At 48.7% G+C, this 26,956-nt stretch overlaps 9 protein-coding genes across 9 annotated transcripts; 5 read left to right on the plus strand and 4 right to left on the minus strand.

Moving 5' to 3' along the window:
• Window positions 1-15: 15 nt before the first annotated feature.
• On the plus strand, window positions 16-1,777 carry BC939DRAFT_459295 (acyl-CoA N-acyltransferase). Its single transcript, XM_051556717.1, has 6 exons — window positions 16-502; window positions 603-672; window positions 800-887; window positions 992-1,095; window positions 1,384-1,486; window positions 1,578-1,777. Exons 1-6 carry the CDS (start codon window positions 482-484, stop codon window positions 1,651-1,653), a joined length of 462 nt encoding a protein of 153 aa, XP_051409644.1. The 5' UTR covers window positions 16-481; the 3' UTR covers window positions 1,654-1,777.
• Window positions 1,778-2,129: 352 nt separating this feature from the next.
• BC939DRAFT_248650 (uncharacterized protein) lies at window positions 2,130-3,821 on the minus strand. The gene has a single exon (XM_051550983.1). It carries the CDS (start codon window positions 3,481-3,483, stop codon window positions 2,221-2,223), a length of 1,263 nt encoding a protein of 420 aa, XP_051409645.1. The 5' UTR covers window positions 3,484-3,821; the 3' UTR covers window positions 2,130-2,220.
• BC939DRAFT_505458 (uncharacterized protein) lies at window positions 3,561-5,261 on the minus strand (the record flags this gene model as incomplete). Its single annotated transcript, XM_051560660.1, has 4 exons — window positions 3,561-4,242; window positions 4,339-4,573; window positions 4,658-4,979; window positions 5,067-5,261. The coding sequence occupies 4 exons, from the start codon at window positions 5,259-5,261 to the stop codon at window positions 3,561-3,563; spliced, it is 1,434 nt and encodes a 477-aa protein (XP_051409646.1).
• Window positions 5,262-6,719: 1,458 nt separating this feature from the next.
• Window positions 6,720-7,768, plus strand: BC939DRAFT_484700 (RNA polymerase Rpb7; the record flags this gene model as incomplete). The annotated part of the gene is made up of 6 exons (XM_051559266.1): window positions 6,720-6,731; window positions 6,895-7,164; window positions 7,244-7,294; window positions 7,389-7,448; window positions 7,545-7,610; window positions 7,721-7,768. 6 exons carry the CDS (start codon window positions 6,720-6,722, stop codon window positions 7,766-7,768), a joined length of 507 nt encoding a protein of 168 aa, XP_051409647.1.
• On the minus strand, window positions 7,751-9,578 carry BC939DRAFT_520168 (uncharacterized protein; the record flags this gene model as incomplete). Its single annotated transcript, XM_051561199.1, has 5 exons — window positions 7,751-8,570; window positions 8,660-8,878; window positions 8,960-9,086; window positions 9,180-9,336; window positions 9,534-9,578. The coding sequence occupies 5 exons, from the start codon at window positions 9,576-9,578 to the stop codon at window positions 7,928-7,930; spliced, it is 1,191 nt and encodes a 396-aa protein (XP_051409648.1). The 3' UTR covers window positions 7,751-7,927.
• Window positions 9,579-9,846: 268 nt separating this feature from the next.
• On the minus strand, window positions 9,847-12,103 carry BC939DRAFT_399992 (uncharacterized protein; the record flags this gene model as incomplete). Its single annotated transcript, XM_051552511.1, has 3 exons — window positions 9,847-10,797; window positions 10,988-11,040; window positions 11,359-12,103. 3 exons carry the CDS (start codon window positions 12,101-12,103, stop codon window positions 9,847-9,849), a joined length of 1,749 nt encoding a protein of 582 aa, XP_051409649.1.
• Window positions 12,104-14,308: 2,205 nt separating this feature from the next.
• BC939DRAFT_459313 (cytidine deaminase-like protein) lies at window positions 14,309-15,931 on the plus strand. Its single transcript, XM_051556718.1, has 7 exons — window positions 14,309-14,510; window positions 14,676-14,756; window positions 14,876-14,902; window positions 15,105-15,148; window positions 15,325-15,365; window positions 15,514-15,552; window positions 15,666-15,931. Exons 1-7 carry the CDS (start codon window positions 14,456-14,458, stop codon window positions 15,793-15,795), a joined length of 417 nt encoding a protein of 138 aa, XP_051409650.1. The 5' UTR covers window positions 14,309-14,455; the 3' UTR covers window positions 15,796-15,931.
• Window positions 15,932-18,969: 3,038 nt separating this feature from the next.
• Window positions 18,970-21,399, plus strand: BC939DRAFT_479341 (ras guanine nucleotide exchange factor domain-containing protein; the record flags this gene model as incomplete). The annotated part of the gene is made up of 2 exons (XM_051558841.1): window positions 18,970-19,399; window positions 19,589-21,399. 2 exons carry the CDS (start codon window positions 18,970-18,972, stop codon window positions 21,397-21,399), a joined length of 2,241 nt encoding a protein of 746 aa, XP_051409651.1.
• A 197-nt stretch (window positions 21,400-21,596) lies between these two features.
• Window positions 21,597-26,449, plus strand: BC939DRAFT_505464 (IKI3 family-domain-containing protein; the record flags this gene model as incomplete). The annotated part of the gene is made up of 8 exons (XM_051560661.1): window positions 21,597-21,758; window positions 21,916-22,095; window positions 22,185-22,266; window positions 22,369-22,449; window positions 22,570-22,758; window positions 22,878-25,791; window positions 25,894-26,009; window positions 26,091-26,449. The coding sequence occupies 8 exons, from the start codon at window positions 21,597-21,599 to the stop codon at window positions 26,447-26,449; spliced, it is 4,083 nt and encodes a 1,360-aa protein (XP_051409652.1).
• Between the last annotated feature and the right edge of the window lie 507 nt (window positions 26,450-26,956).

The raw sequence follows: 26,956 nt of genomic DNA on the forward strand, positions 1-26,956 counted from the left end.
AAAGAAAAGAGAGAGAGAGAGAGCGAGAGTGGTGAGCTCCTTTTCTTTTTCCCCTCCCGCACCTCAGCCCATCAAAGAAAGGGGTACATTTTGGTGGCGGTGGCGCCTGAATGTGTTTTAAGGGGACGCGACAGCGTCGCTTTCAGTTGGCACGGCAGTCGATGTTGAGATGTCAAGCGCTGGCGGTTTTGCTATATGGGTCAACACAGCGATACACGCCTACGGCTTGCACAAGTCGAGTAGCAATTGAGCCCGTATTACAAATGAGCGGTTTGGTGATAGCCCCTTTCCTTTCCACCGGGTTCGGTATGAGCAATTGGTCAATCTTTGAACGAGAAAGTGACGAAAACACAACAGATCGGGACTGTCGCCCTGTGCCTGGCCTTTTTTTCTGAACCGCGCTTCCACCATCACTTCCACGTACCACCACCTCCATTAACTCCAAAATCCCCTTGTCGAGGCTCAAAACCAAACGCCAAAAATGAACATTCGCGAGGCCACCGTACGTTCAATGTCGGATTCCAGGATGCGCTATTTGTCCCAACCATTCAACACGTGGTGATAACACCGATTTTTCTATCTTTGTACACTCTGAATGCCAGCTGGATGATATGATCCCCATGCAGAACTGCAACCTGCACAACCTGCCCGAGAACTATCAAATGAAATACTGTAAGTGCACAGTTCTGGAACAGAATCCTGGGCTCAGCTTGACATTTTGCAAGAAAACAGTTCTCTTTGCGTTGTCTCACGTCAACAATACTAACCCTCGATATCACCCGATCGACCCGACTTTTAGACTTTTACCATTCATTGACATGGCCTCAGCTCTCATACGTCGCAGAGGACGAGAAGGGCAGAATCATTGGATACGTTCTTGCCAAGCTGTAAGGATGTTGGACAACGAGGGATTGTGACTTAACAATCCAACGAGGCATACAGCTGGGCTAACAGGATCTCGACACCTTTCTTGTTCAATTGGTACCAATAGTGAAGAGGATCCTGCTGCTGAGCCACATGGTCACATTACATCCCTGTCAGTAATGCGCACATACCGCCGTCTCGGAGTTGCTGAAAAGCTGATGACCCAGTCCCGTAAGCCTGTGTTTTACACTGAATTTTCATCGTTAAAGGACTCGGTGGAAGGCTTTTCAGCAAGTCAGCGGGATAGACATGGCTGGACTTGTCAGCAAACTTTCACAACATTAACTCCAACGAAGATCAATGGAGAGTGAACTAGTGAATCTTCTTGGATTTGAACGTTCCCCTTGGATTCAGTCGTCTCAGGAATACGCTCCGCATCGTGAGCTCCATGTTCAAGGACTCTCTGAATTTGACCAAAGTATCTCTGTTGCGGCTATATCTGTTTTCTCGTTTCGTTAGAGAATGCTATGCGCGACGTGTTCAACTGCAAATACGTCTCACTCCATGTCCGCAAGAGCAACCGTGCTGCTCTTCAATTGTATAGGGATACTCTCAAATTCACGTAAGATATCTCTTTCGGCTGTCACCAAAGATAGATGTTACTTGTTTTAACACAGTGTATACATTCTGACCTTTTACTTTATCCTATGCAGTGTTCAGGATATCGAGAAGAAGTACTATGCCGACGGCGAAGATGCCTACGCTTGCCGCAAGGTCTTGCTGGAATAGTTTCATTTTTCTTCTTGAAAACAGGACTATCTGAGCGCTATCTACGTCATCGTAAATTAATCAACGCCCCTGTAATCATCACGTGGGTGTGTGTGACCGTACATACAAAATATTAAAGTTCTTTGGCCAATTTTCTTGGACGTTCCTGCTGAGTCGAACTGGAGGTCGATCGTTTTTTCCGAGATCGAGTACCACCGGCCTGGGTCGGTGGGGTGGAGTCACTGATTCCGACAGCCGCCTCGACGCTTGTCCCTTGTCCTGAACTCGATGATTCCATCCATGGATACCTGCCGTCTGCTGTAACAGGGTGAAGATATCGCGGTCGCTCTTGGTACAACAGGTACTCTCGTACAATATGGGACATATTCTCGGCTGCCATGACATCTCTGTGGTTATACCGTCCACAGTGGGGACAGAAGAATTGTCGAAGGGTGACTTCGGCCACAAACCGGTGGCAATCCGGACATTTCTTTGAGGTATAAAACTCGTTAAGACCGACGGCAATATACCCAAGGGACCGCGCCTAATTACAACAATTAAAATAAGTTATTCATCTGCACTCAGTCCTCAGAAAATATTGTCAATGATACAAAAAATAAAACGTCTGCTTACCAGAGGGACAAAGTATGACAAAAACGGCGAGTGGAGAGACGACAGTCGACTACTGCTCCCGAACTGGCCAAGACCCACACCAATCAACACTGGATTATCATTGGCTCGACGTTCACCAATGCTGCCGCCAACGATTCCAAGCAGACTGTTGGCAATAGCCTGGTACTCGATGTGCTTGGCTCTCTCCATGTCCCATGTGTGCTTCTTGAATCGAAAGTTGTCCCCGTTATAGAACTCCAAGAGTCGGTTCTTGACTTTTTCCAACTCCTCAATATAGTTGGTGACACTGGTGTCTGGACCTCGGAGAGGTGAGAGCTGGGACTCGATATGCGCAGTCGACTGTAACCCGATATCCGGTTTCAATTGATGTTGCCGCTCTGGACCCTCTGGTTTCAGTTGCTTCTCGTCCTTGAGCCAGCGTCTATATCGGAAGACAGGCTGCATCACGGCCTTCTGATTGACGGCAAGATTGTGGTGAGGGATCTTGTCAGACGCTGTCGTTGTTGCTGGCGGTGTTGAAGTTGTTTGTGCCTCCAAAGACGGCTTTTGCATCAGATCCTGCGGTGTTGTTGTGGAGTAAGAGGCGATAGGAAATGCGCCATTGAAGGAAGTGGACTCGTCCTTGTTCATCGATTTTCCTAGTAGGTATGCATATGCTCCAACGACAAAAGCTTGTCCTGCGTCAAGGGTGAGGATCTTGATATCTTTAGGATCGACACCAGGCCAAAGTCTCGCCACATCGTCTTTGGTTCGGACAACGTTTCGGATCTCCGTCAAAAAATCACTGGTACCGTGAAGTGTTGAAGTCAATCGAGGAGGTAGGCGATCGCCGGGCAACCGTTTGTATTTGACTGACAGAAGTTCCCTGACTTTGGAACACAGGAGCTGCATAGTGAATCCGTCAGTTCGTAAGGACCCCCTGAGAAAATATCCTTTGCGGGCATAGGTCTCCGGTCTGAACTCTGGATCGTCCAGCATCTGCAAGTGGGTCTCGAGATCATCAAGGGATAACAACTTGATCGCAGCGCGGTGTCCAGCCTTGCCTCTCTTGCGACTGGTCAGGTCTTCGGGATCGATATCGACGATGAGGTGCTTGATGAGAAAGCCTGGTTCTTTTCCTCCTATCCACTCCTCAACATTCCGCATGGATGTGCAGACGGTACCGACCAGTTCCTGAACCTGTGCCCTCAGTGCGCCTCCGCGGTTGAAAAAGAACATGGCCAGTTGTCACTCTGTGAAACTGACAAAAGGTTGCTTCGCCGTCGACATGGGAATAATCCTACGAGGGTTTGGACTCAATTTGTTGATCGCGAGGTAGTTTTCGATAGCAGATACCTCCTCTTGGATCTCCACGTTACTCGTTGACCTTGTCGTTTGATCCTGGCAGCCTCGCGCACAGCGTTTCGGATACAGAGGGCAACTTCCTGTTGAACGGTACCGTCGTTTGGCAGAGCTCGTCTGAGGTTAGCGGATAGAGTACCGACGTTCAAAGTAGACGTTGGGTGCTGGTATTGTAATAACCGTGTAATAGCGAGCTTGCGGGTGGCTGCACTCGAATCGGACAACGTTTTGAATTTGGGCTTGGGCTTGGGCTTGGGCTCGTCGCTGGAGGGCTCAAGCTCGTCTTTTGCTTCAGGCTCCTTGTAAGGCTTGAACTTGTAGAGCTTCATCTTGACTGGAGGTGGGGGGTTTGTTGCCCCTGTCCTCGTCTTGAATGAGTAACGATGGTGATTTCGTGGGAGTTGCGTCCTTGGAAGCGGCGGGTGACCGTTTGACTCCTGAGACGGTAATGTGGTCGGAGGGTTATCCTGTAGATTCGGTGCAGGTTGTTGTGGTTGTGCTGAGGATGGTTGCGGTGATGGCGGCTGTGGTAAGCGCGACCCAAGGCCAGGCTTCAACATAGCTGGAGACTCAACTGTCCTATATCGAATGAAAGACTGCGAGGAGCGGAGGCGGATGATCTGATCCTTGCGAGTACTATTGACATCAAAACAATAAGTAAGGTGAGCTGTGAGATGATTGCCGATGCCAAGTCCTAAATGCCGTGCGATATTGATCAGAAATATAGCATACCTTGGTTGCAGTTGTGCGCGAAAATCCTTGTTCTCCTGGTACATGGCACAAAGATCCTTGAGTCGTTTGTAAAGTTCACTGTAGGACGAGACGCCGGACAAAGGGCGAGGATCGCTGACAGGCGTCTGTTGAAGATCAACAAAGACTCTGAGTGCAAGTTCAAGTGTTCTGTTGTCTGTGTTCTTTAAAACGACCTTGGAGTTTTCCAAATATGCATTCACCGTCTGTCGCACATCTGCAAAAATAGGGTAAAAAAAAGTAGAAATATATATATATATTAGTTAGCTCGCTCCTTAATACTGTGATCATTGATATTTACCTTGTTTCTTGATCGTCTTGATAATCGAAAAGTTGGTCGCCGGTCCAAGAGAGTAGATATTTTTTCCGTAGTCGTTGTTGGAGGCAACAGCGAGGGCCGTGAGTTGGATCCTGGACACATCGAGAACCTCACAGATATCCGATATCTTGTAGATCAGAATCAAGTTCTTTGAAATCGGGCGCCACAAGGTTGACACGGATGGGTACGCGAGCATATCGCTATCCGCAGACACGACAATATCATCAGATCTGCAATCCCGAGCGATCACAACATCAGCTTCCGTCTCGCGTCGCTGAATGTTCCACCCCTCGTCCTGCATATACTTGACAAATGCATCACGGATGGGCAGGGATCAATAGAAGGAGGACGCAAGACTGGTCCAGGCATCGGCAAAGTGTCGCTTACGGACCTTGAGGTTGTTATCGATCCGTCTTTGTAGTTCATCCACACTTTCTTTGCATCGCTTAGTGGTCTTCTCCCGAGCTTCTTGGCGGATCTGAACAGTGAACTCCTTCTCCTCTGCCTGGACTCCGTCGACGTAGATAATGATGTTTTCCTTGGTCCCGAACCGCATGACATCCAGCTCTAGGATCGTATGGGCCATCTCGATGGAGTTTCGTGTATAAGCATTCCTGATGACTGAAAAGCGAGAGAGAAGGTCGACTCTTCTGGTGGCGGTGCTCAAGGTTGTTGACGCGGCTGATGGGTAAAGTACAGAGGGTTGGTAACCCTTCTTACGAAGAAAGGCGTACCAGCCTTTAAGACCCATCACTTCCTGTACGTCGAGTGGTGCGATGAGAGAGCTGCTGTCGCATGTGTAGTGTTTAGCTGAAGTAATGTGATCGATTCAATGGAAAAGAGGTCGGATGTCGGGAATCTGCAAAGACGATGAGGTTATGAGGTTTAAAGTAAGGAAGGAAAACGAGTGATCAGTGCTGTAACGCGTGGGTTCATGTCAGAGTTTAGCTCTGATTGGTATTGTCATGTGACGCTAGACGCGTCTAAGAAAGGATCAACGTCGCCCTCATCACAGAAAGCTCCATGATGTAAAGATGAGCAAAGGCAGCACCGAAACGTCTAGAACCATGTATTACTAATCAGGACCTTTATTCGTCTAATGATATAAGGAAGGACAGACTATGTAGTTGGACCACAGTTCATATACTCACAACAGTCTAGCCAATAAACAATCGTCTTCACACATTCGTCTTTGTTCACTCACCTTGTTCACTCGTCTCCCCTCGTTTTCACCTCGTTATTCCTCGCTCACCCACAAGTCTTACATATGATGTCCGTACAGACGAAGAATTCGCCATCATTGCTGCCTGTCGCTGCAACTATTATGCTCAACATCAGGCGCCGTGCAAACATATGTATATAACCGCAAAGGTCTATAAGGGCATGCAGATTTCTTATCGAGAGCCTTACGAAATTGACCACTTACAAGTACAGGCCGACCAGAATGATTTTGATCCTTCACCTGATTCAACACTTCCACCGTCTTTGGAGCAAACCCTTCCACCAGTAATCCTTCTTCTACTTCATAGGCAAAGAGCAGAAAAGGCGGAACAGAAAAGAATAGCCAGAGAAAAAGAACAGGAGCAGGAGCTTCAGGATCTTGAGGCCGATCTGAAAAACATGATATCGGAGATCGTCATTGCCGCTGACTCAACAAAGAAGAGGAAATGTACGCTCGAGTACTTCCAGATCACAATTGCAGGAGTAAGGAAGACTTTGCTTGAGGTGAAGGGCCTCAATACTGTCCAGGCGGGACAAAGATGCCAGAAATAAATGTGCTGAAGCAGTTAGCCGTTGTCAAACAGGCACAAGGAATTGAGTCTGATGGACGGTCAGAAGATTGTGTTCCAAAATAGGATGGTCCTTATTGCCACCTTAAAAAACTTATTTCCAAAAGTCCCTTCGATGACGTAATTAAGGATTCGATTCTAATCAAACCACTTGATCCCCTTGCTCTTTTATTGATGCACCGCTGCTGGTCGTGATTGACAAACGATCTTTGTGTGCCTCTTTGCTTTCTCATCAATCGATCGTCTTTGCCGTCATGTTCTTTTTGGTAAAGTCAAGCTGTCACTTGTCGCTGATATTCGCGCTTGCTTGCAATCGTCCTGTAATACTTGACACTGATGCCTCGTCGCCTTCATCTTGCTCTAATACCCGACTTTAACTGGATATCCTGGACAATTTGCCCTATCGCAACTGGACCATGGACAAAACAGCGCAATCTCTCACATACGATCAACCTTCATCCGTCCTACTATGGCCCGCACATGAAAGAGTTCCTGCTGAGGAACCTGTATGCTGATGTCGAAGGAACCTGTTCAGGACGAGTCGGCTTTATTATCTGTGTTTTGACCGTGACCAACATCAGTCCAGGAAAGGTCTTACCTGGCTCAGGCCTTGCAGAGTTCGTGGTCCAGTACCAGGCCATTGTCTTCAAACCGTACAAGGGGGAGGTTGTCGATGCGATCGTTACCAGTGTGAATCAGGTATACATGAATTCTGTTTGCTCACAGGGCACAGTGTAGTGCCAATGGCCCTAACATCTGCTTGGTTTTGCTGGAATAGATTGGCTTCTTTGCCGATGTTGGTCCTCTCCAAGTGTTTGTTGCCCAAAAGGTACTCTTTTTTTTTTTTGGAGGAGGGGGAGAAGGAGGATGATTTGCACCGGAAGCAATTGTATGCTAATCGTCTGTTTATTTCACTACCGCAGTTGATGCCCAACGACTTCAAATTTGATTCCAACGGGCCATGTTACAGAGGAGACGATCAGGTATTGAAATAATGGCAGGAGCGACAACAACAGTAATAGGAAAAAATTGTTTTTTATTTAATCCTGAACTGCGAACTGTCATTGATATCACTTTAGATGATTGAAAAGAATGGACAAGTACGGCTCAAGATTGTCGGTCTGAAGCACCAGGCAACTCAGATTGTAAGTGATTCTATACAAGGGAGACGCCCTGTTTACGCTATTACCATGCCACACATGTTGCTGATACAATTCTGCTCTCCTCTTTCTTTAATGCAACACTCTTTGGTTAGAACGCTGTCGGTACGATAAAAGAGGATTACTTGGGTCAAATTCAATAAACAAGAAGGCCACTTTCGTGATGGCCCGCATGGCCATCTATGTACTTTACAAATGTGCACGGTCTTTCATATTGGTTGCTTGTGAGGGTTATCCAGGGTTGAAGTCGTATTTTATTGTCGGTACAAGGGAGAGAGCGTAAAACAAAAGGGCGGACAAAACTAATTGTTGGTGATAACAGCCGTGCTGACAGCAGCGCTGGTGAGTTTGGCATTAGCGATGACCTGCAGGATTTCTGCCAAGGACTGCTTCCATCCGTTCAGCCTCTGGCTGAGCTGCTGCCACTGCTGTGTGCCAAAGGTCCTGTAGATAGATCGGTTAATGGTCACAGTTCTCGAGACCTGGTTAAGCTTTGCCTCGACCAATCCTGCACGAATAACATCGATCACCCACAACTCAACCTCAGACTCATCCACCTCCAACGCCTTGGCAATCTCCTGATAACTCAATTCACGCGTCAGATTCTCGGATCCGAGCGAAGCGAGCGAAAGCAGACGGATCTTGCGCAGGGCCTCTTCCTCATCCAATCCGAGCTCCTGCTTGAGCAAACCGGCGTTCTTGGAGCTGAATGCGTTGTAGTCCTGGACGTTTCCGCTCAAAAAGATTGAAAGGAGCTCGTATACCTTCTCGGACTTGAGATGCTGGACTGCATCAATCTTCAACAAGTTTTCGAAGTTGAGAACCTCGGACAAAGCGATCGATTCAGTAATGGCCCTCTTGGCATGGGACTTCTGAGAATCCAGCTCTGCGGTTTGGCTGTTGAATGTTGTGAGGTACTTGATCAGGAAATCATGAGATTGGTATCTATTTGGGTATCTCTGGTTAGTTCGCCATGATTTCGCTATTCCGTTTAAACTTCATGCCTCAAATGCATTGTTAGACTAATGACTTACGGGTTTCCGGACGTCTTCAAGTGGTCTGCCAAGGTCAACAAAAGGGTGCGCTCAGCTTCGGGTGCGATGCCCCACTCGCTGATCCAGGAGGGAACATACTGGAGCTGAGGGAGGACCAAATCCATGTCATCGCTTGCTACAGCCAAATCTACGATCGACGTGAAGACAGAGAGGCGGAGAGGAGAGTTGGCGGGAAGAATGTTGAAGATGTTGGACAACCTATGAGCGATGAGATAAAGTGGTTAGCAAATGCTTCGCTCTGCAGAGTCCATCATTCGAGGCGAATAATGATCTACTCACACTTTGAACTTCAGAGGAGTCTTTTGTGCGGGTTCTGTAGTAAGTGTCTTCAAGACGGTCTCCAGATGGGCCTTGTTCGCATCAGGAACAACAACTGCGATGAGGAGATTGTAAGCAGACTCGAACTCTACAGTGATTTGAAAGTCAAGGCAGTCAGTACTGGACCGAAGTAGATGATTTGCGACAAGATACAGTCATAGGCGCAGTCAGCACTGCATACCCTTTTCGGGAGCCTCCAAAAGCGTCTTGCTTTCCTTGACAATAACATTGACAGCCTCAGCATCCTTCTTGGAATCGACCAAGGAAGTAACCTCCTTGACAAAGGTCTCTGTCTCGTCACCGCGGAGAACGCCGATATATGTAGCCAGTTCGATGACCTAAGTATGTATCGCGGAGAACTGTCCATTAAAGTCACCTCTTGATGCGTTCAGTAGCCTTGCCAAGACTCTTCTGGGGTGAATAGTGTAGCCTGGTAGACTGGAGGCAAGCCTACGATAACCGAAGTATAGTCCCTGTTGGATTGAACAAAAAAAATAAAAAAAAGAATGGCCCATCCTGAATAAAGCGGCCGTACCTGGTCCTGGAAAGGCGCGTCGATAAAGATCTGCTCGGCGGTCATATTGATGCTGGATGGTCCGATGAGATGCTGGTGGGGAAGGATGAGGTGTGCTTGTCTAATGGTCGATCGTGCCTGAGGTCGCCTTGCCCATTAAGCTTGAGAATGAGACTCAAAAAATAAATCATAAACACGAGCGCCACTAAAAGGGTACCCTTAACTGGATACCATGGTAACTGGCATTTCTTCATCGAGCATAATAGCCGCCTTGCAAAACCCTCTATTATTATTTTTTTATTTTTTTTGAGTGCACGCAACCCAACTGAGGCACCTAGTCCACATAGACCATAAGCTTACCGCCACTATTGTCGATTGCCTCGCGGACGTCCTCATCGCCTTGGATCCTTGCAAAGTCGCCACGGTCGTCGCGATAACTCATTTCCCCGTGTTCAGTGTTCAAGCGCTCAAAGATCTTTTGCTGGAGCGAGCGGAAGGTAATCGCAACAGGTATCCTCATGGCCATGATGTCCTCCTGATACGAGATCTTGACTTTGATCATTTCTTCTGATGGGTTTAAGGCGGAGGGCGTTGCAAACGAGGATTGAGAGCGCAAGCTAGGGGATGCATTTGCAGAAGGCGGGTCGTCCGAGTAGCTGCGGTAGCCTCCAGACTGTGCCTTGGCTACAAACACGGCACGAGGACCTGAAGGCGACGGGCGTCGGTCGCCAGAGTGGGCTGAAGAAGCAGAGTGGAACATGCTGCCAGTGGGTGTTGAGCGTCCAACAGATGAGGGTGATGCCGGACCGTTACCTACACCGCCTATAGGTATCTCGGTGTCACCGTCTCGCAGTGCAAGCAGTTGCTCCACAAGTGGATGCTGCGTGATCCTTGCTGGAAGGGCGCACAAGTCCTTGACATAGCCATCCAAGTCTGCCCTGCGGGAAGCTGTGACAGTATCATCGACCGCCTCGAGCGGGATTGGCATGAAGGGAAGGATCCGAGGCTGACCACCAACTCTGCCAGACTCAACAGGGAATTCTTCTAGTAGCGCAATGTGAAAGCTGTAAAAGTCCTCGTATAGGCGGTAGAGATTCCGTGAGACTCCCGAGGCATACTCGACCCGGACTGTGAACCAATATTGATCGTCCTCATGGTGGTACGAGTCGACTGATGCATTAACAAGTAGCGGAGCATCGGAGTCATAATGGGTGCCGTCGTCGTATATGTCTCCATTGTTTCGACTTGCCGGTGCTGCTGCTCCTGTGTGTCTTCCATTTGACGACTCCTCGCGAGCAGTCTACATGAGGGCGGTATCAAGAGTCATTAGCGGCTGTAATCGCTAACACATAGAGTGCAATGCGATTATGATACAAGCATTCATCTCAAGATAATAGCCCAATGTGATATTGCGAACTGCGATGTTCAAAAATAAACAACAGCAGTCCAAATATCCGTATAGTTGTACTGCTTACCATGCGTCTACCAGAGTCAAAATCCTGAGAGGGGTTCCTGCGCACGGCAGGCTCTCTTTGGTGCGATTTGAGGTCCCTGGACATCTTGTTCTTGAGCTGCTGAATAGTAGGTCCGCTGCCTTGACTAGAATGCTGATGAAGCTGCTGTTGTTGCTGCATGAACTGCTGTGGATGCATGCCATGAGATGCCTGCTGGTGATGATATGATTGATGTTGCTGTTGCTGCTGCTGTTGTTGTTGTTGCTGTTGCTGCTGTTGTTGTTGCTGCTGCTGTTGCTGTTGTTGTTGCTGTTGCTGTTGTTGTTGTTGCTGTTGCTGTTGCTGTTGCTGTTGCTGTTGCTGTTGAGTCGCTTCGGTAGCGTCGATTCTACCCAGAGGGATGCTGTTGGCCTTGTACTCCATCGTCTGTTTCTTCCACTCCTCGACACGGGGGATAACTGTCCCTGTCTGTCGAAGCATCTCCTGAACATCAATAGGTTTCCCTGTGGCCATATCCCTGATCTCGACAAAGCTCACCGGGATCAACCCAGGTCCACCAAGTCTTCCAATGGGCTTTGCCACATACCACTCTTCGTTTGACTGAGCAATAACAAGAATGGCATCTCCGACCTTGGCGTCCAGCTCATCGGGTCTCTCGGCACCAAAGTCGTAGAGCACGATGCCGTATAGCGGTTGACATTTTGGTTTTTGAGGAGCAGGTGGCGCGACCGTCGCCTGAGGCTGCTGCTGCTGATGCTGCTGCTGATAGTAGTTCTGCTGCCCCTGGCCATGTGCAGGAGAGGGCTCTGTGAAGGATCCCGAATCATTTCCGGAATCCTCGAGGCTCTGGTTGCTGTTCCGCTGGTTCTTTTCCAGGATTTGAAAGTAGGTGACGGGGACGTATCCGCGGGCCCCGGTGACAGGATTACAGGCCTCATACCAGTCCTCGTCGTCCTCATTGCCGACCACATGGAAAAAGTCACCCTTGATAAAGGAGAGCTCCTCACTTTGCTGGGAATTGTAGTCGTAGAGGGCTTTAATGACCTTGCGGGGCGGGGCCAGGGCGGCGGGGGCACGATTGGAGGAGAGACCGCCAGAGCTGCTCTTGTTTTGAAGAGATCGTCTGAGGTTTTGCATCTGGATCCGGGAGATGAGGTCGAGAGAAAGGGAATGGACTGTGGAGAATCTGGCGACGTGTAAGAAGAAGAGAGAGGAGTGAGGCGATGGCAATAAAGAGGCAATAAAAAAGAGCGCGGAGCGAGAGAGGGAGAGAAGAGTGGAGAAGCGAGAAGGTGAGTGGGGTGAGAGAGGGAGGAGACACCCATTGCGTGGTGGGTGCACTGTGAGGAGGGTTCCATTTCCATTTCCATTTCCATTTCCATTTCAAAAATATCGCACTTCAAAAGCCAGCAATTGCTCTATACCACGCATCCCAAACGACCTTTACACTCACAGTGAAACAGATCCGCAGGTCGATTGCGCTTCGAGCGGTATCATCGCATCATCATCGACATGGTGATCATATTTGTTGGAATTGCCTCTGATTACGACCCAGTTATTTGTATGATACTCAAGTCGTCCTTACCAGAAACAGGGGGTTACTGGGTTACTGGGTTACTGGGTTACTGGGCTACTGCTGGCGAACATGTCTTTGGCACGCATGTTAAGCACAGCTGGCTGCTCATACTATGCCATGCAGTATCGATTGGTACCTTTTTGTCCCTCCGAGCTGAAAAGGTGCTTCGTCAAGTAGACACTTTCAAGCATTTGCTCATTCTCCAAGTGATAAGCTGCACCTCAGTACCCTAACAAACCCCATGTAGTACAAGGCATTTGCGGTGTACAGGTTCACAAGCGAACCCACACCAGGCCCGCGAAGTGTAAACTGCTTGAAAGCGGCACAAGACAATCCTCCGCGTCTGTCATTCTCGGAATACATACCATAATACATAGCAACTTGCGACACTCGTTAGCACTTGCAGCGGTTTGTCAACAGACAAATGGTCATATTGTTCGAGGTGGCATTTATTGGTGCCTGAAAGGCAGCTGGCCGCTTATATTGATTTTGCGCTCCAACCAAAATATAAAGCTAATAGCAACGTACGAAGGTTCGATCATCTTATGTCTTCTGCTCATATCCAGCTATATTGCTCAATGCTGTTGCGTGCATCGTTTTTAGCAAGTGAGCATGAGGGAGCTATCTATCTCTATCATACCACCGATGAGAGGACATCGTTGTTGGTGAGCTGTCTGTGATCGAACGAGAGACAGGCAAGAAGGTAGTTTCGGAGCAGCAGGCCGCCAGTACGCACATACCCAGGGCCGTGCAGGTCTATGTACGACTTACGCATGAAGTCCTGCTGCATAGCCTATATTCACCTGGAAGCCTTGGGCAGGTATCTGTAAGCTCCTTGATCTAACGTACGCCCCAATCCTTCGACTTTATCCACGCAGCTGATCCTATATGAAGAAAAGGAAAGAAGGCGTGTTGCGTGTAAGAGCTCGTTCTTCATTGTTCTTCCCGCGCGCGCGTAGTGGGTCCAAAGTGTTCCAGACCCGTTGCAGATATGTCTGGTGAATGCGAGCGCCTGGGCAATATCGTTTGTTCGCCAAGATATCATCACGGATAAGCCTGGCCTATTGAGTATCGATTCATATCGACATGTGTAAATATGCGCCTCATTCAATACCGAGTCCAAGAGATGGGGAATCCAAGAATTGACCAGCTCGGTACTTGCAACTGGAGATGATTGTCAACAAGAAGGAGGCACTGCGGCTGAGGGGTGTGGCACTGCTAGGCGAAACGCGTTCCAAAACTCCTATTTGCTGCTCCTTCCTGTTGTCGGCTGTGCACGAATCTACGATTCCTTTGGACCATAGACTGAGAGATGCGCGTCGTCGATCGATAATTCTTGGTCCAAAAAACAGAAAAGACCTGCCAAATCACTCTCAAGTTCAACATTTATTTGTTCTTAATGTTACTCCATGCATGCATAGATTCATACATTCAGCAAGTCATTCACCCAATTCATTCATCATTCATTCGTCTCTATCGTTAATGTCTTAATATCTCTAAGAGCTGGCGTCAGTCAAACTAGGCTAAAAGAACGAAGACCGTGTGTATTCATTTACACGAAAAAAGGCTGCTGGTGTCGATTATCAGCGATACCAGTGAGTGGACAGACGTTCGCTGGGTTGACGATGCAAATAGTTCATCAAGGGTGGGCGGCAGCAAGGGAAACGGCGAAAGGCGCAGAAGCACAAGCTGGCAGCATCAGGCCTTTAATCGTATGAAAAAAAAATTATGTCGTATGAGCGACTTACAAATTGCATTTCTGCTCAATTATATTATCGCACACTCTTTCTCTTCCTTCCCTCCATCGCCCTCATCCCTGCCATTCGCCCTTCCCACCACTGACTACCTCCGTTCAGCGCAGCCTGATCCTCCGCTTACTCATTCTACTTCTCATTCCTGCACTTGAACTCGCTATGTCTGCCCTCACGAACGACCAAATTGAAGAGCTTATCACTCAGTCGCTCGAAGGTAATACTACCATGCGTTTTATGCCTATGTATAATGCAGTACAAATTTCTTACTGAGTACAGGTGGCCATGTTATGCGTTCTCCGGACGTGTCAGGTGCCGTCCATACTGCCAGGCATCTTTCTCATGGATATTGACTGAAAACTGATACTTCACTGCGCTTTAGCCAGGAACTTCTCGTACAGTCCCTACTCAAAGTTCCGAGTAGGCGCTGCCCTGCGCACCACAGATGGCAAAATCTATCAAGGTGAAAGATACATATGCTGTTGTAGTCCTCATTCATTACTGTTCTTTCATGAATCATCACTAACACCGCTATCACCGCTATCACCGCTTGCATTTCTTTTTTTGTGCACTTTTTCCCAGGCTGCAATGTTGAAAATGCATCGTATGGTAAAGTAGTCTGAGAGGTGTTCACGCGGTTGGCTGTGGGATAAAAAAGAAAAAGGAAAAAAAAAAGGCGGCGGCCCTGCTGACAGTAATGTACAACCATTCTCATCTGTTGTCATTCTCGCGCTTCTCCTCGGATATCCTACGACTCTCTACTTCATGCCTCTTTATTATGCGCTATCTGATCTATCAACGCGGTGGTTAGGAGGGGCGATCTGCGCCGAACGAACCGCCTTTGTAAAAGCAGTTGTAAGTGAGGCTCTTCAGGGTTTGTGTCTTCTTTTCTTTTCGTAATGCAGATCGGGAGGTGTGCAGTGCAATAAATGCACTAGCGTATTCTAACGCTGCAAAAAACGAAGAGCCTTCAATTTGCTGACCTTTATTATTGCTACCTGACTCTTTGCTTTAATGACAACGCTACATAGAGTGAGGGCCATTTGCGATTCGTGGCTCTTGCCGTGTCCTGGTAAGTCGCTGATTCAATGTCCCGCCATCCAAGGCTTCTCTTCTTTATTTGCATATTGCTTTTGAGGGAACTAAAAGCGTGTCCCATCTTCACTAACGAATTGATTTTGATTTCCCCTGTGTTCGCGCCACTTTAATGGAGTCATCAGTGACTTTAACCACTACATCACGCCTTGTGGTATTTGCAGGTACGTAAACACGGCACCACAGTCTCAAGGCGCGAAAGCAAGTCTCCACAATAACTCGCAACGAGGACTGTCCAAGTAACTTTTTTTTTGCCTTATCGTCTTATCACTACCAGACAATTCATGAACGAGTTTGGCAAGAACCTCGAGATCTTCTTTGTGAACGACGACAGGACGTACAAGCGTTCTGTCCTGACGGATCTGTTGCCATACGCGTTTGGTCCTGAAGATCTCCCTAGCAAGTGATTCCGAGCGCGAAAGATCTTGCCGTTGCTTGAGATTGAATCCAAACATCTCCAAATAAAATCTGAGAGCGACCTTTGACACTAAAGATGTGTTTTAAAGGCCGTACTTCATTGATGTTTATGTTAACGACGACCACGTATTTTGATCGAGATCCATGTGTTCATATGCTGTGTGTGACGACGTAGACTGACTCAGCAAAAATCAACGTTTCCAAGCTGCAGCCCGCCTTCACCCTCCCCACCCGCCATTAAAGTATGTATGACGCGTGTGTGTGGAATGGACACTCGAATTGCAGCAATGAAAGGAATAGAATAAGGAGGGAGACGGCGAACAGTGTGCAGGGACCATTTGCAGGGGCCAAGTCCATGATTAACTTGACTAGGATGTGAGTAGGATAGCAATGGATTGCGCGGGTGCCAGATTGCAAATGCAGAAGAAAACTCAAAACGAAACCACATGGCGCGGAATAAATGATGAGGTCAAAAGGGATTAAGGGAGGAAAGCTGGGAAGACCAAGATTTATTTTTTTTTTTTTACCGTCAGGGTGTCGCGAGAGCTTTAACCTTCCCGATCGACGGACCAATAAGTTGTTGAGACCATGACCCGTTGCATTGACCAAGGTTAAGAAAAAATATAAAGGAAAAGGTATGTTTGATTTACCTAGTCCATGCATAGGAGCATCCTCCAGTTTTTTGTCTTTATTTCAGGTGTATAGTATGCCCTCAGATGCAGAGGAAGGACTCCCTACATGTCAGCAAAGGAGTAAGAGAGTGAGAAAGCAAACGAGCCGTTGGAGGGATATTTTGGGTTCAAGGGCCCATCAACAGAAGAAACAAGGGACAACACAGCAAACACTCACACCATGTAGTCTATCAATTGGATAAGAGTAACAGTAATCTGCGGACAAAAAAATATACTCAAAGACGCGTCTTTGGTGAAGGAGGACGACATGAAGATCTCGCGTCCTGGAAGCACATGTCCATTGGACTGGCGACCCTTTGCCAGCAAAAGACAGTAGTTTGTTGTATTGGGGCATGATCGCAAATCGTGATCGAGATGCTAGAAAGAAAGAGCTTCTTCTGCGTATTGTAGGCCATTGAAGAAGGAAAAGAAGACAAAGGGGGAGTTTTTTTTAGCCATGCCCATGTGGTGCTTAACTTTTGACGGGAAGAATCCCGCTGATACAATAGACAGACATATATATTCATGTAGTTTTTACACGCATACGCATACACAAAGATAGACAAGACAAACAGATGTCCAGTGCACAATTACCATGGCCCAATCCCAGTGCAAATCAGCGCACCCACCCACCCCGCCCAACCACCACAGGAACAAAGCACAGGAACAAAGCACAGGAACAGGAACAAGAGAACCCTCTGCCGGTCGTGATCTCGAATGGCAAGAAGAAAAGGAGGAAGAAGAGACTTTCTTGACCATGGCACTCCTTCTCATCCACTTCATCCCCCTCTCCCCTTCTCATTCTCCTACTCCTTCTCCTCCTCCCCCTCCCCCCTGATCCAGATCCAGCTCTTCCCTCCAACTCGTCTCCCCTCTCGCCCTCTTCCACATCCCTGCATCCATATACGACCTCACACTCTCGCCTCGCTTCGCTTTCACACTTCACGCTTAACTTCTCCCTCTCCCTTGCACGACTGCACTATATCATACCACTCACGCAACACCCATTTCCTCATTTCCCCTTCCTCTCCTTGGGCTCCCTACGCCATATACCGTCCCGCTACCATACCATCGCCTACTCCCACCGACAGACAACCCCTCCAATACTCCTCAATTCTAACTGACTGACTGACCAACTGACCAATTGCATCTTTGAACCGCACGCCCTCCTTTTTTTTCATTTTTTCATTTCGGTCCTGTGGCAGTCCGCCCCTGCTGTCTCCTCCTGCAAATGGATGGACTTCAGACGTTGTTGACAAGGTCGGCAGACGCGCTCTCCAATGGCAACATCAAGGTAACACTCAGTTGCTGTAGAGACGGGAACTGGGGCGGGGAGTGTATCCAAAAGAAAGATAGGAAAGCTTGTCCATGTTCAGCTCTAAACCAGATTAACACGACAATTGTGGAGAGAAGAAATCGAACTTTAGTGGGATAGTAGGAGCCCAAAGAGACGGAGCCTTTCATTCTTGGTCACCATCATGTCCATCCTCTCACCGTCGATAGTCCCGCCCTTTTTTCTTTCTCTTGCGTCGCAACCCTGATACCTCTATGATAGGAAGCGTATTATGGGTACCTCGATATCCTGGATGCAGCTGCGGTTGAGCTGCGAAAGATCAAGTTCATTAACAATGGTATGGAGCGCTTGTCTTATTTCAAGGATAAAGATCGACGACGGAGCAAGGTACTAAGTCGGATATAAACACGCTGTGCGCGTTTTCTTTGTGTTATTTATCATTAGTGGCAATCACCTCTATCACAACGGCAACGCTGATCTCAGCGACCAAGAGCAGCGTTGCCTCGGTTCAGGATATCCTGGCGAGGCAGAACCCAACCATTGCTGCCGTCAGTAGCCCGCAACCAACGAGTCCGACATTCAGGACGACTCCCTCCTACCGGAAGCCCTCTCTAGCCAGGCACTCCGAGAGGATCAGTATGGGCCAAGTTAGGACAGTGACCATGCTCACTGAGCAGATCCAGGCCGCCGCCGCCGCCGCAGCAGCAGGTACATCAACCAATACGACCCTTACAGCTGCCACGGCAGCAACAGCACCAGCACTAGCACCAATACCAGAACCAACTGTGCCAGCAGACGCACCTGTAACAGCACCTGCTTCTGCACCAACGTTCGTCTCAATATCCACTCCACCTTCCGTTCCAATAACCGGATCAGTATCTTTGCCAACATCCACTTCTCCATCAACTACAACGATTTCAATACCAGTTTCAGCTTCGGCTTCTGAAGCGAGTTCTGCATCACCATCTGCAACGGCCACTGAATCAACGTCTCCACCAGCTTCTGAATCCATCTCTTCGCACATCTCGACGTTCATATCGATACAAGAACAGGCATCAACGCCTTCATCGGAACCAACAGCACCAACAGCACCAGCAACGCCACCGGCACCACGGACTGCATCAGCAACGACAAACGCCGATAATGACGAGGAAACGGCAGCTTCATCGGCAGAGCAGCAAAGAAACAAGGATGAATCAATGTCTCCATCAATACATTCACCCCCATCCCCATTCTCTTCGCCTGACACTTCGTCTCCAGCTATCTATTCACCCTTGCTCCGCTCTGCCAATGTAACTATTCCGACAAAGCCCACACGTCGGCCCCCGCCATCTCCTTACTCCGATACTCCTTCCATGGATACCATCGATACCTCTCGCCAAATCCGGGGCAGCATTGACAGTCCTATGCAACTTTCATATCCACCCAATACACCTCTTGAGTGTGGTGGCCACCCCGACTTGAATTCGCCTCCTCTGATGAGACCACCAAAACCAGTTCGCTACAACAGAAAGGCTCCCGAGACAAGGAACTCGGAGGATCTTTCTCTGGACGATGATTCTTCGGACGATGAAGTGGAAGTGGAAGAGGAGGAAGAGGAGGAAGAGGAGGACCAGGATGTGCAGCAAGGTAAGATATTTGTATTGTATACAAGTACGCTTTATATCTGACGTTCTTTCTATATACTCCATTTGCTGACATTCTTCAACCCTTCAGAGGGAGCGCCTTTGTCCCACATGCTTCAAAGGAAAACATCGTCACCAAACATTGCTATCCCACAGTTGTGGAGGCGTCATGGGCCCTCTGTATCCGTGCCAGCCTCGCCAACTCACTCGCCTCCCAGTATACACTCGAGCTGTCCCAGCTCACAAAGCACAAGGTCGCTGTCGCACACCCAGTATTCACTCTTGAGGCAGAATAGCAACGGTCTCGTCGCGGTCATCCCGGAAGGCTGCGTGGATCCTTCTAATCTTGTGGAGGCGGAGCGCATCAACGGCGACCAAGAGGACGAGCTCGACCAAAAGACATACAGCCCATCAGATCACCTGCCGACGATCCCGATTTCACCTCTCAAAACAACCCATCGGTCTCTGCTGGAGAAGGAAAAGTCCTGGACGTCCATGCTCGCAGACACGAAATACAGGATTCAGGAGTTGTACGCTCAGTATCCACTCCAGGACGACACGAGTGAGGCTGCTGAGCAGAAGCGGTGCAAAGACGATCGGGAAATTATGACACTTGAAGATGATGCGTGCAAATATACTTCTCAGATCAGCAATATCATGGCAACCATCACCAAAGTGCGAGAGCTGCTTTACCGGTCTGCCGGGATCACATCGATCCTTGAGTTCCCCCCCTATCTGATTGCGTATCAATTGACATTGATCGAGTCCGCCATCTTTTTGGAGATTCCGCCGGCGGCGCTTCTGACACACGCTCCCAAAACCCCACATGGAAGTATTACAGCTTCGACAGACTTTTTCAATTATCTCACGCGGATGATCGAGTACTCAGTCTTGTTCCCGGCAGAGGCTTCAGGCCGGGCGCAGATCATTAATCATTGGGTCAAGGTTGCAGTTAAATTGCATGAACTGGAGAACTTCCAAACCCTCAAGGCCGTGTTGTGTGCACTTGGTACGCCACCCATCAAGCGACTCAAGAGGACCTGGGGTTTTTTGCCTCGAAAAAGCACCAGCAAGATTGAGATGCTCTCTGACCTGATGAGTGAGGACCGGAACTATGGCAAGTACCGGGAGATGATGAACAGCTTGTGGGCCGGAACTCTACTACCTTCGCCCGAAGTTTCTTCTCCTGTGCTTTCGGATTCGGTTTCTGGGAGCAGATTCGATATTCTCGGAGGCTGGAGTAGTCCCGAGGTCAAGTCAAAGGAAGCCGCAAGAAGACCTGTGATACCGTTCCTGGGGACTTTTATTATGGATATGACCTATCTCTTGGCTGCTGTCAAGAAGAGCAACGCTACAAGTGCCGCGCCTTCACCTTCCACCAAGATACCAGCCACTTCAAGTCTTCGGGAAAGGAATCTGACAGTCAACACCACTTTCTGCCCTGAGGACGATGTGCGGATTCAGGATTTACTCTTGACTTTAACTGCGTACCAGTCTGGACCCCGGTATTCTCCCCAGCCACCTCGATCATACATCAAAGCCTCCACAAAGACCCAGCATCATTTCCGCGCGCCTTCTCTCAGCTCAGCTCTGCAAATGACGACCAAATATCGCAATAATAATAACGCAGCAGACCGCGACCGAGATCGACAGTTTATTTTTGATGATGAGGACGACGATTTCTTGGGAGGAACAGGTGCGGTCAGTGGAGGAATCCGGTCGACACAGCAATTGATCTTGCACTACATACTCACAAGGCCATGGGCACCTGAGAAAATGGTCGACGAGCTGAGCATGATCCGGGAGCCGAACAAGAACAACAGCAATAACAGCAGCAAGGGCCATGGGATCGGTGGTGGTAGCTGGTCGAATTCGGCGGGATCTTTGTCGAGCTGGTCTGGTACTGGCTCAATGTATAGCCACTCTTCAACAATTAGCACGGACGCACATACTAGTATGGCAAGTAGCGAAGGATCGAGGCCAACTAGTATGGAGGATGAATGACTCCTTGTGGGCTAACCTCCCCTACGCGAGTAGCCCACTTAATTTTCATGTTCGCGAATAAATGTTGATCACATGACACCATTGCTGTGCCCACATTTCCTAAAAAAAATGTATGTTTTGGAAACGGCTCCAAACTTTCCACCATTCATCAATCATTTGTCTGCGGCAGCCCTGTGGAGAGAGCCAACTGATCGGAAATGAAGAATCTTACGCTGCTGTCCCAGATCCACTTGGCACGGTTTGGAAGACCCGCTGGCAAGGACATTCACCACAGCGTTGATCCCGAGACAGGACATGTCTATGTCGCCTACTCTATAGGGCCCTCAGAGGGCGTTCTTATCAGGATCTCAGACCTTCAGGTAACAACATTAACTGCGCTATATCCGGCTCCATATTTTCCCTCTCAGTATCCTGCAGGGAGCTTCAGATGGGGGACGCCGCGAACATGCTAAATGCGTGATACTCACCTCCTTCATGGATCTCTTGATCCGCTTCTTCCTTCTCAAATCGAACTAGTCGCCCTTTCCAGAAATCACAGAGCTCGCCGCCTTTCCACCTGAGAACGATGTGAATGTGGATCGGTGGGGACAGGTTGTGGGCGTCAAGTTTTTGGTGGATATTCAGGCCATCTGTGTTATTTTTTCCCACGGAGATGTCGTTCTCTTTCATAACGAACCAACAGAGTCCAGGGATACTGTAAGTCGGCGCTCAAGGACGATATGAGCGCATGTGCCTGAGTTGCTGAGGATAAGGACATTATTAACGTCTTTCTCTTTATGCTATAGCTCGAGATCGTTGGGTCTGTAGACTCGGGAATCTCCTGCATGGCTTGGAGTCCTGACGAGGAGTTGATTGTCATGGTCACTGGTACGTTCTCTTCTTTTCCGCACTCAGCAATAGAAAATCAACTCTAAGGGATAGTTGCTAACATAACCATTGGTCCTGAACAACAACAACAATAAAAAATAGGCGAAGGATCCATTTTGGAGATGACCAAAGACTTTGATGTGATTGCCGAGAACCCCATCGATGTTGAAGAGACCGGAGAAGGTAACTTCATACCATAGAGAAACCCTATGTCCTGTTGCCGCCCTTCAACCCTGTTGCCATGTGCCCGTTGATGACTCATGCTCTATTTTCCTTATTTCTGTAAAAAAAAAAAAAAAAAAGATGTCAGTGTCGACGTTGGATGGGGAAAGAAGGAGACGCAATTCCATGGAACAGAAGGAAAGCAAGCGGCGCAGCGCAAAATCGATACCTCCGCATTCACATATTCACCCGATGACGATGATAAACACAGGCTATCATGGCGTGGCGATGGAACATATTTTTGTTGCTCCTCTAAGGACAAGCGACTTGGTAAGGGCGCCTTCTTCGTGTCTCAGTTTGCTATTAGGATTTTCAAGAAGATGTACTCTCGCGAATAGGGGTATTTACTGACGATAGCATTGAACTATACATTGTCGGACCAAATATAGGGCGCCGTGTGATCCGCGTATATAATCGCGAGGCGATTTTGCAATCAACAAGCGAGTCGGTGGATATGCTGGAGCACGGCTTGTCATGGCGGCCCTCAGGGAATTTGATCGCTTCCAGTCAGAGGCTGCCTCACCGTCACGACATCGTCTTCTTCGAGAGAAATGGATTGCGCCACGGAGAGTTCACGTTAAGGGAGCCCAACGATACTATTGTCAAAGAGATGGGATGGAACTGTGACTCGACAGTCTTGGCTGTCTGGTTACAGCGCTCGAACGGATCGTGCATTCAACTCTGGACCATGAACAACTACAAGTGGTATCTAAAGCAGGAACTACTGTACAATGGAGAAGGATCCGCCGTTGCTAGCTTCCAATGGGATGCTGAAGCAGCCCTGGCGCTCCATGTCGTCACCGAGTCTGGATCGTATCAGCGGAGTCAGTACTGTTGGGACACCTATATCAACGAGACTCTGAGTCCCGAGAACTTGGGCACGGCTGCGGTTGTGGATGGTGCCAATTTAATGGTTACTCCGTTTAGAGTCATGAATGTTCCACCGCCTATGGCTGCGTTCACATTGACTATGCCTTATGCGATCCAGCATGTCTCATTCTCAACACTACATCATGGCGACGATATGGCGATTTTGCTGGCGGATCAACGGGTGGCATTCTACGAGATGGCCGACAAAACTACACGACCGCTTCCTGAGCCGAAATTATTAGGAGTGATTGAAATGGCAGAGGTGCCATCAGCTGTTATTCGACAGATTGCATGGGTTCAGCCAGACACGCTTATCGGCCTTCGGTACGACAGTGACATCGCGACGGATTCGATTGTGGTAGTCAAGCTGGCATTCGAGAAGGGGAGCAAGGCGCCGAAGATTGAGAGCAGAACAGACGTCCCATTGGAAGGCCTATACCAGCGGCTCTATTTCAACCAGAACTACGGCGACATTTTACTTCAGCAAGCCGATGGTAGCTTGACGAGTTTGGAGATCGAGGAGGACAAAGAGCCCAGGATCGGAAAGTGGATGGATGTGCATCGTCTGCCCGAGGGTTGCCTTTGGATGGGTACCACCAGGATAGGAACTGGCAATGTAGAATACAGAGAAAAGGCCGTCATTGGACTAGCACGCAACAACCGGCTGTATGTGAATGATCGCCTGATCTCTTCGGAAACGACCTCGTTTTGTCTGCACAACCACTTCTTGGTCTTCACCACGGCCACGCACTCTGTCAGATTCTTGCCTCTGGAAACATCTTTCTTCGAGTTTAAGATCGTGGATAACTCCATGCTCCCATATGACGAATCGATCCGCAGAGTTGAGAGAGGCTCCAAGATTGTGCTTGCTCTCCCATACTCTGTCAATCTGGTCTTGCAGATGCCTCGAGGAAATCTCGAGACAGTCGCACCAAGGGCGATGGTCTTGTCGGTCACCCGCGATGCCCTCGACAGGCGCGATTTCAAGACGGCATTTGTGACATGCAGGAAGTATCGTATCGACCTCAATATCCTGTACGATCACAACCCCAAAGCGTTCATGGAAAACGTTGCCGAATTTGTGAACCAAATTAAGGAGGTTGATTACTTGAACTTGTTCCTTTCGTTTTTGAGGAATGAGGATGTCACTCAGACACTGTACCCACTCTCAGGCTCCGGTTCGACAATGAAGCAGCTGCAGCAGCCTTCCCAGGCATTCGCTCGCTCCAAGGGAGGCAAAGGTGCTTCAAAGGGTGCATATAGAGCTGCTGTTCCGCCCGAAATGGCAGAGAAGGTCAATCAAATCTGCGATGCTGTTCGAAAGGAGCTCAAGACTTTGGACAGGAACACCTATATTAACTCGGTGCTGACCACCTACGTCCGCAAATCGCCACCGGACCTCGAGTCAGCGCTGCTGCTTCTGGCAGAGCTCAAGGATCAGGATCAGGCCCTGGCAGAAGATGCACTCAAGTTCACCATCTTTTTGGCGGATGTGAATCGGTTGTTTGACGTGGCTCTGGGCATGTACGACTTTACGCTGGTCTTGATGGTCGCGCAATGGTCACAGAAGGATCCTCGCGAGTACCTGCCGTTCCTGAACGAACTTCGTACGCTGGAGAAGTACTACCAGAGATTTAAAATTGACGATCATCTTAAAAAGTATCAGACGGCGCTTGAGAACCTGAGCCAGGCCGGCGAGAAGTACTTTGAGGACTGCATCGCGTACATCAAACAGCACAATCTCTTCAAGTTCGCGCTCAAGATCTTTGCTTCGAATCCGACCAAACACAAGGCGATTTTGTTTATCTATGGAGACAGTCTGTCTGTCAGCGGCGATCATGCTCAGGCTGGTGTTGCTTATGTCATGGCTGGGAATAAGGAAAAGGCACTGGAGGCGTACAACGAGGCAGGACTCTGGCGTGAGGCCGTGGTATTGGCACAGCAGCTAAAATATGAACCATCGGCAATAGCGTATTTGGCCAGAGGACTTGCAGAGCAGCTCAAATCGAGCAAGCGGTACGCAGAAGCAGGTGTGCTATTGGCAGAATATTCGAAGGATTCGGAGGAGGCCGTCTCAGTACTGCTGGAGGGACGTCTCTGGAATGAGGCGATCCGGACAGCGTATCTATATAACCGTCAGGATCTGATGGCGACTCATGTCAACCCCGGTATTGCGGATGGCCATCATGATCTTATGGAATCGGTCCGTGAGATGCAGGAGCAGTTTGACAAGCAGATGAAGAGACTGAAGGAGGTCAGGGATCTGAAGATCGAGAAGGCGCTTGCTGAGGCAGCCGAGGATATGGTACCAGACGATGCGCTGGACAATGTGGATATGATGTCGGATACGACCTCGATGGCTTCTGGATTCAGTCGATATACTGCTGCCAACTCGGTTCTATCCAAGTCTTCTGTATCCTCTAGATCTTCACAGTAAGTTGACAAGCTTGAGTCACTTCTTTCTTATTTATTTTGTATTTTTTATGCGCATACTAATACTATGCGGCGTATCGTGACTACAAGGTATACTGCTAGGCTGAAGAAGAGGCAGGACAAGAAACGTGCGCGGGGCAAGAAGGGCAGTGCATATGAAGAGGAGTACTTGATCAACTCACTCCGAAAGCTGATGTTGCGGGTGGATAGTACCAAACGTAAGTAAAGTGGTTGCTTTCTTTTTCCTCTTTATGAAATTGGTTGCTGACCCATCCTCTCTATTTCTACTGCTTTTATAGCCGACGTTCACGCCCTCTTGCAGTGCCTGGCTGCATCCATGTCGCTTGAGCGCGCCAAGGTACTGCAGCAAGAGTTTGGAAAGTTGCTTCAGGACATCGATCAGCACATGCACATCATCTTCGTACCCCCGACAGAAGAATACATGGCCAAGAAGAAGGCGGCTGAGGATGCGAAAAATGAGCGCAAGAAGTTGATCAAGCAAATCCAGACGAATGCGCACCTGATGTCACGCCACGACGAGGCGGTGGCCCAGGCGCAGATCGCGCAGCTGGAGGAGATTGCGGAGCAAGAGATTGCGGATATCTATGGCGAACCGCCCATCATGAGCAAGGAGAATTGGGATGTGGACTTGATCTAGATTTTACTACCACCTATTCTGATATTTTTTGTTTAAAAAAAAATATATTCGAATTGCATTTGCATTATTAAAGAAGTTATTTAAGGAGAGTCAGAATACCACAATGGCGCGCGATGATTATAACAAGGTTCGCCTCGCACGCTGAAGTCATAAGCACATTCGCCGCAAGCGGCAAACGACTGTTGATCATATAGGAGCGAAAATGGGTATCATCATGTTTTCTGAAATACAGAAGGATTCATAGGGAAAAAAATTAAAAGCAAACACAAGTCACTCGGCTTTAAGGGAAATCGGCTCTCAAGTCCGGTAGTCTGCGTTGTTGGTGACCAGAAGCGAGATCTGCTCTATGGGACGATCATACAAAAAATTTGCTCTCAATTGAACGTTTTATACTCATTCGCAGTCCGAGGCATAGTACCATCAATGCCAACTGCACACTGCACCCCGGTTCCAACGGTATAACCTGGCAAACGAGCTACCGTTAGTCTTCAGTCCAGCCCACCTTAT

Source organism: Gamsiella multidivaricata (genome assembly GCF_025024155.1).
Source record: "Gamsiella multidivaricata strain RSA 2152 chromosome Unknown BC939scaffold_57, whole genome shotgun sequence".
In the NCBI taxonomy this organism is placed as follows: domain Eukaryota; kingdom Fungi; phylum Mortierellomycota; class Mortierellomycetes; order Mortierellales; family Mortierellaceae; genus Gamsiella; species Gamsiella multidivaricata.